Source organism: Grampus griseus (genome assembly GCF_964374135.1).
Source record: "Grampus griseus genome assembly, chromosome: 18".
Taxonomy (NCBI): Eukaryota; Metazoa; Chordata; class Mammalia; order Artiodactyla; family Delphinidae; genus Grampus; species Grampus griseus.
In genome coordinates, this window is record NC_139012.1 from 15,490,896 (window position 1) to 15,498,982 (window position 8,087).

Here is an 8,087-nt window from a genome sequence, read left to right on the forward strand (position 1 = left end):
ATTTCGTTGAGGAACAATGTTCACAACTTCATCAAAAGTACCTAGTCTCCAGGTTGCGCTACTTCTCTTTCTAGCCTCTGGATATATTGTTGCTCACAGCATTTTGTCTGTTGCCTTTTTTGCATCTTCTTGGCACACACTGGCCTTTTTTTTTTTTTACTACATTCTATAAATTGGGTACTCTGTGTGTAGTTCCTACTAGAGCTTTTATTGTATAATGTTTAACAACCCTTCTGAGACCTATAATCTCTCCTTCTTACTCTTCCCCTGTTATTTCTCCAAATTATGAATTGTTTTAGAGTGTTGTTCCCTCCTTAATTATTTACACTTTGTGCTGGGTTAATTCTAGTGCTTTCACCCAGTTATTTACCTCTTACAGCATTAAATCTGCATCTTTCTATGCCCTGAGAGTCTCTTATTTCTTTTCGTAAATCACAATTTGATCTCTCACTTGAACTCAGACAGTATCTAAAAGTTCAAGAGATGCTGTATGGCCTTGCTTGGAAAATACATTCTGGTACACCCCTTTTTCTGTGTATCACTTAGCATTTGGTTCAGCTGCTTAAAACAGAAAACCAAAATTACAGAAGCCTAAACAAAAAAGAGGTTTATTTTTCTCTTGGTGTAAAAGACCTCTAGTGGCAGGCGGTCCGGGGCTGGTATAGTAGCTCCAGTCATCATGAACACCTTCTGTCTTTCTGTTTTACCATCCTTGGTGAGTGGCTTCTTTTCTTAACTTTGCTTGCTAGCTGCTAAGATGGCTGCTGCGGCTTCAGCCATCACATCCATGTACCAGGAAGCAGCAAGCAGAGATGGAAAATGAAAAGGGGACACTTTCAAGCGAGACAACCACCTTTAACGAGATGTCCTAGAAGTCCTATCCAATGACTTGCAGTCAAATCTCATGGATAACTTGACACATTGTTTCGCCCCAAACACAAAGGAAGTTACTGTGGAAGAAGCAGAGAAAGGCAACCCACAGTGCTTGCTACACTTAGACACTGTACATCTATTGCTTGGTCTCCACGCTTGAGGCAAAACTTCTGTTTGAGGCTGGCAGGCTCCCGAGGCTACGCCTGGAGAAGGAAGCACAATTGCCCTCTCTGGGAACCTCTTAACCTTATGTGGAGTTTCCAGGATTTAGGGCATGTGATATTGTTTTCAGGGACCCACACCAACAACTAACACTTAGCTCCTTTTCCAGGGCTGAGGCCCCTTCTCAAAGATGAACTGTTTCTGAACTCTTCTTGTGGGAAACATTGGTCACTAGCATTATCATGTGTTCTTCTCAAGTTGTTGCTCATGCGATAAACTCTATGCCTTTATTCCTCCGGGGTTTAAATTTTGTTACTCAAAGCCAAGATTTCAGAACTCAGAAAATCCTTTCTCTCTGTGAAAGCCCAGGTCTTACAATTTGATGTTTTGGTTTTTAACGTGATTGTCTCTGACATGAACTTTAAAAGTCCATTCAGGAAAAAAATCCCCTCAGTAAATCACTTGATTCTTTTTACTATCCTGAAAGTAGAAAGCTCTCACTGTTGCCTGAATGGGTGGACTAACTACAAGAAACTTTGGGTAAGATTTGAAACTATTATCTACTAAATAAACAACAGTAATACAAGCCAGAAGGGCAAGGCAATTAAAAGGGTTAAGAAGTGCGAAGGACTGAGAAGTCAGACTGGGCTTCCCTGGTGGCTCAGTGATTGAGAGTCCGCCTGCCGATGCAGGGGACACGGGTTCGTGCCCGGGTCCGGGAAGATCCCACGTGCCACGGAGCGGCTGGGCCCGTGAGCCTCTGCTCCGCAACGGGAGAGGCCACAACTGTGAGAGGCCCGCGTACCGCAAAAAAAAAAAAGAAGAACCAACCCTATTTCATTTTAGAGAAAGTTCCAATCAGATTGGTCTGATTGGAACAGACCTATCAATGTTAACACCGTGTTCAACTGTCTTGCAGGTCCTTCATTCCTTTACTGATGCCGTTTTTGACGAGTGGATGAAAAGATTCAATCCCCCTGTGGATGCCTGGCCTCAGGAACTGGCACCCATTGGTCACAATCGGATGTATAACATGGTTCCTTTCTTCCCTCCGGTGACTAATGAGGAACTCTTTTTAACTGCAGACCAGCTTGGCTATAGCTATGCCATTGATCTGCCAGGTAACTAATGCAACTTCTAAATGCATGATTCGTTCACCTTCTAAAGAAGCTTTCTCTCCTTTTTCCTTTCTTTCTAGTGTAAACCACGACCTTAAATTGAAGTACTCAGGTCTAGTTAAGTTTATTGGCAATTTTATAGAGTATCTATATTTACCAAAATGAGCCTTTAAACTACCGATTAAACATCAGAAAAGGGACTGGTTGGATGACTCTTGCTTTAGAAAACTGAAAGTTGTTAAGAGAACTTATTTCACAGGGAAAGTATCTACACCCGATTTGACAATTCTACTTGCATTAATTGAAAACTGGCCGTGGTTTGAAATGCCTAAGCAATAAAATCAAAATACACTAGCCACCTACGGATGGGTACTAGCAGGACCTGAAGGTAAGGCTGGGCTTATGGTGAGGCAGACGCAGCACGTGCCTCAGGCACAAAGTTCAAGGGCAGGCCAAAAACTCAGTAATTGAGCTAAGGAGTAATATTCTCAAAAACCCAAATTCATGCAAAAAAATCTATGATGAATACACTACCAAAAATTTAAAGACAGCTGTCGTCGTTTGTTTGTTTTATACCCCTGCATCAGTTTGTAAGTAGACCAAATTTTTTTTCCCCCCAGTTAGCCAGTACCACACCTGCTGAATGGGTTTGTGAAGATGACAATGGCCTGCCAATAGATTGGGCTGCACGGGGCTTCCTGTGTACATTTTTTTTTTTTAATGAAATTTTTGAAGTCATGTTTTTAAGTTGTAGGTTTTTTGTTAGCTTTTCCACCTGGTTCAAAATATGGGAGGATGTTTTGATAAGTGTAGGTAGGGGCATTATATTTTTTTATTTGCCCAGGCCCCAGTATAGCGCCATGTGTCATTTAAAGAATCTTAGGACAGGTTGAGAAAGGAAGGTAAAACAATTTTAAAAATCTCTAAATTTTTCAAGAAGCTGCAAAACATACGGCCTATCTGCTGGTGGCATTTCCCCATTGGTGCAAAGTAATCAAGATGATTTCTGAGGTCACGTGTCTCTCTCTCTCTCTCTCTCTCTCTGTCTCTCTAACTTTCAAAGCCTTTCAGACCCTGGACCCTGTCCTTTCTTTTTCCTTCCAGTTCTACATCTACTGCAGCTTACTGATTTGAAGTTTCCGTTCTTTGCTCAGCTAAGGATATCTCTTTGAAACCTTTCTCTTTTCTCTGGGATTGAACATAATAATAATCAGAAAGTTTGGAATGTGCATTTTGACCATGCTTCCATGTCTTCTGGCATCAGCCAATTAACAGGTACAGACCAAGAGTCTAAACATGCCCAGAATGCACTAACTCATTAGAAGATACAAATTACATTCATTTATTGGTTTAACAAAGAAATTTACAATCCTGCCTGGGGAGACATAACTATAACAAAAGGTTGGAGAAGGGAGAGAGGGATTTGGGAAAGGAGCTGGGTCTTGAACTAGATTAAAGAGATGGTAGGTCTTAGGTAGGTGAGGGGGAAAGAAGGGAGCATGTTAGATTGAAGAAGGGCAGGGAACAGGGCTGTGAAAGACACATGTAGTCTATATAGAGGACCATGAGACGAAGGTCTGGTTGTAGTGGAGGGCTTGGGTAGATAACTGTGAATTAAAGTTGGATTTGAGAGAAGGGCCTGGTTACTGAGCGCTTTAAAAGCTGGGCAAAAACCACGAGATGCCACTCTATATCCAGAAAGCAGAAAGTAACAAGTGTTGATGAGTGTGGAGAAAATGGAATCCTCGTGCACTGCTGGTGGGAATGTTAGGGTAGTCTCTGTGGAAAACAATATGGCAGCTCCTCAAAAAATTAAATGTAGAATTACCATACGATCCAGCAATTCTGCTTCTAGGCATATATATACCCTCAAAGAATTGAAGGCAAGTAATGAGATATTTGTACACCTCTGGTTATAGCAGTGTTATTCACAACAGACAAAGGTGGAAGCCACCCAAGTGTCCAATGACAGATGAATGGATAAAAAAATGCGGGCGATACATACGATGGGATATTATTCAGTCTTAAAAAGGAAGGAAATCCCATCACATGCTGTAACATGGGTGAACCTTGAAGACCTTATGCTAAGTTAAATAAACCAGTCACAAAAGGACAAAAACTAGGATTCCACTTCTATGAGGCACCTAGAGTAGTCAAATTCATAGAGACAGAAAGTAGGATGGTTGTTACCAGGGGCTGGGAGGGAATGGAGAACTGGGGAATTACTATTTCAGTTTTGCGAGAGAAAAAATTTCTGTGGATTGATGGTGGTGATGACTGCACAAAAATGAATGTATTTAATGTCACGGAACTTAATTTAAAAATGGTTAAGGTGGTAAAACATATGTAATGTGTGTTTTCCCACAATTAAAAAATAATAAGTAACTAAAGAAAAGCTAAGCAGAGGAGTTTGGACAATAACAAAGGCAATCGTTTTTGGCTCCTGAACCAAGAAATGACAGAATAAAAATCTGTGTTTTAAGAAGATGAAGATGGCAATAGATCCTGCCAGATTGCTGCAGGAGGAGACAAATTAAAATCCTCTTGGAGAAACACCATTGTGATGAGTCAGGGTCCTCTGTGGGACTGGAGGGAAATAACTAGAAGGACAATCATACATTTAGAGAAGTGTAGAGTACAGAACAAGAACCCAGTTCAGAGAAACTGAATTTAAGAACAGCTGGCCAAGGATATGATAATTTTTAAGGAGACAACAAAAAAGGAAATCCATTAATTTTGTGGAAAAGTGCTTATAAAATATATTTGAATAGAGGATTGGATTTATCATGTGATGATTCAGATTTTATCCACAACTATTTAAATGGGTCCAAATTCCTTCTGCTCTTGCTATTGATTCTCTCCTGTTATAATAGCCAATCTCATTTGTCTTACTCACTTATCACCCCATAAAAAAGGTAGAGACAATAGAAGAATTTCTAGACCTGAAGGTTGTGTATTTTGCAGTTCCCCAGATACCATTTTAGCATGCATTTTTTTACAAATGAGTTTCTAACTCACAAAAGTAGTTATATACTTCCTTGGAGGGTTTATTCTGTGTAAGTATTTATCGTAAGAAATTTTTAAAATGCAATAATCTACATTCAAATAATGGAATGCCGTTTCCCACTTCCTCCAGAAAAACAATTGTGGATATGATAAATAGTCGGTAAGGAAGGAGAAGATAAATTTTATTCCAGCCAGTGTAGTTTTGCTTTATCAACAAAAGTGCATGTGAAAGGCTAATAGGTTTATTCTTCCCTTGTCTAAGAGTATTCAGCCGATGAAAATCCCAATCATAGACCCTTCTCTTCTGCTTTAATTTCAGTTGAAGAAACTTCAGATTGGACCACAACCCTCTCAGTGCTTATGGGGATGCTGGTGGTTTTGGTTGGTCTTTTTGCACTGCTGCTTCTCCTTCAATATAGAAGAGTCCGAAAAGGATATACACCCTTAATGGAGACACAGTTAAGCAAGAAGAGATACACAGAAGAAGCCTAGATGCTCACGCCTTACCCTGGAGAAGAGGCTGGCCAAGGCTTAGTTCTGACACTGACAGTGAGCAAACGAATCCTCACTGGTTTTCCTTTCATTGAAGATCTTTGGCATAGCTCCTCCTGTTGTGGTGATCCCAAATACAGAAGATGCTTAGCTGTAGTTTCTGGTTTGCTTTGTTTATCTAACAAACAAGCTAAAGTGCTTGAGGGTGTCTCTACCATCAAACAAAGGTAGAGCTGCTGATGATTGGTGGTATTTGTTAATAATTCCTCATTTTGATTAAGCCGCTTCGTGTTCTGAGAGCACCCCAAAAAATCGATAGAGTGGATTCATTGAAATTTGCAGGTCAGTGTAATTTGAGAGCTGGACAAGATCATGGTTAAATCTTTCTCAGCCCACACGTCTTCATTTGTAAAGGGATGGGGGCAGGAAGGTGCAGGTGCTACATGAGTCTCCAAGGTCTCTTTTAGGTGTAAACATCTGTGATTTTAGGTGGCTTCCTGGTCATCTTTCTGCAGCTTCTTTTTCTTCTTTTCTCTTGTTCTCTCCAGCCTTTAAAATGGCCTTGAAGATGAAAATAGGCCTTATTTTCCATACAGGATGGAGAACGAATGATCAATTTGGTTCTCTTTTATAAATTAGACTTTACAGAGTTTATAAAGGGTCTGCAGTTCTTAACAGCAGAGCTATCGCCAGAGTCCATATTCCTTTGCTAGGGAGCCTCAGATGAAAACTTATTCATGCATTTGGCTTATTTTTAAGAGTTGACTTTACATTCATGAATGCTGCCCTGTACTGACGTTACTTACAAATGCTAATTGCGTCTTATCATTTAAAAGCAAACCATCCATACAAAATATGACAATTCAGAATGAAATGGCTAGGATCCACTAAGTAATCATCAGATTATGAGAGATGAGAATGAGGCAGTCTTTACGAAAATGTTTAGGCTTATCAAGATGATCCCTACTTCTGACGAGTTAACGTTTTTTGAGCTCTTAAGACAGTTTCATCTGTTCACGTCTGGTATCCATGCAGTAGGAGTGAAGCCACCGAGGTGGCCCTTCTGTCCACTCACTTCAGCTCCTCTCTACTGGAATGGATGTGTGTGAAGAATGGGGCTTAAGAGCACCCTGGAGCCTTCTCCATATGGGGGGGCTTCTCCATATGGGGGGGCTACAGGCAAGATTTACCAATACCCAGTGTTATCCCCCGGAATAAGACTGCAGAAGCCAGAGAAATGGACAGAGCTCAATCTGAACTGAATTTGAGTGAGTCTCATAAAGTATATCTGAGAGTAGGCTCAGCAGAGGAGAATCAAGACAGCCCAGAGTCCTTCACGGGGTGAAGCCCTGCTTGGACCTCTAACCAGCGCCACATGCATAGATCTCAATGCCTGCCTTTAATAGAATTCATGGAAAATTCAGCAATGTGTTATGAACATGGTCCACTCTGGCAGGTTTCTTTTCTGAACTCAAGGTTGTTGGGGAACACATTTTTACGTCCTGTTTTTAAACCAAAAGAGAAATATCTTAAGATGAAGATATAAGTGCGCGTGGTAGGTATGTTCCTGAGAAGTTGTGTATAAATCAATTATACATTAAAAGCACCAGGGGAAATTACTTTTTATGGACGAACTATTACGAATAATTCTATAAAGCACATAACCACCTCTAGCTTATCCTTCGAGTATATCAGAATTTTCATACATCATATTCTCATAAGATTTGTTTAAAAGCAAGATCTATCTGTGGCAGAAATAAAGACTAACCATTTACACTTAGCTCCTTTTAACTATAGTGTGTGCAACTTTTCATAAGTATTATGTTTTATGATGCCTTCCTAAGAGAAATAGTTTCCTAATTTTGTAGTTCATATTAGAGTAATAAAATTTTCTAGCATTTTGTAACATTACAATAAATCAATGACGACAGCCTTTCAGCAAATCTAAAGGTAGAATAAACCTGTAGAGTAAAAAGTTGGTATTTACTTACAGTGAATACTATGCAGATAAACTCGGAAAATATCACCGAGCATTGTACAGCCATACGTCTCAATGATGGGGGGAAATATTCAACCTTGAAGAAAATGAACAGATTGCTTTATGTGCTTCTATCTGTAGTATTAGAAAAATTGTGTGTATATGAAGTATGATTTTAAAAGAAACGCTTCTTAAAAGCTAACATTCAAAAGTGAAATGAAATCCAATAACATCTTTCCTTTGTGAATTAAATTCTCTTCTAATTCTAAAATTCTTTGACATAAATTTGTGTCTTGCTTAGGATTTAACATTGTTAATTATAATAATCCTAATGAATAATTCTAATCTCACATGAACAAGAAGTAGAAAATTTACTCAAGAGGAAAATAAAAATTGTTTTGCAGATTATCGTTCGTCTGTTGGGGGCTATTGTTTTTTAATTTGTGAACATCAATTCC

The 8,087-nt window shown here is 39.5% G+C and overlaps 1 protein-coding gene across 1 annotated transcript in view; it reads left to right on the forward strand.

The window, feature by feature from the left end:
• The window catches only part of DCT (dopachrome tautomerase), a gene marked incomplete at both ends in the record, with an annotated part of 29,808 nt that extends 24,157 nt beyond the window's left edge, over positions 1–5,651 (forward strand). The window contains 2 exons of the mRNA XM_082675780.1: positions 1,955–2,156; positions 5,479–5,651. Of these exons, the coding sequence (XP_082531906.1) occupies positions 1,955–2,156; positions 5,479–5,651 (375 nt within the window). The remainder of the gene's footprint in view (positions 1–1,954; positions 2,157–5,478) is intronic.
• Positions 5,652–8,087: the final 2,436 nt, after the last annotated feature.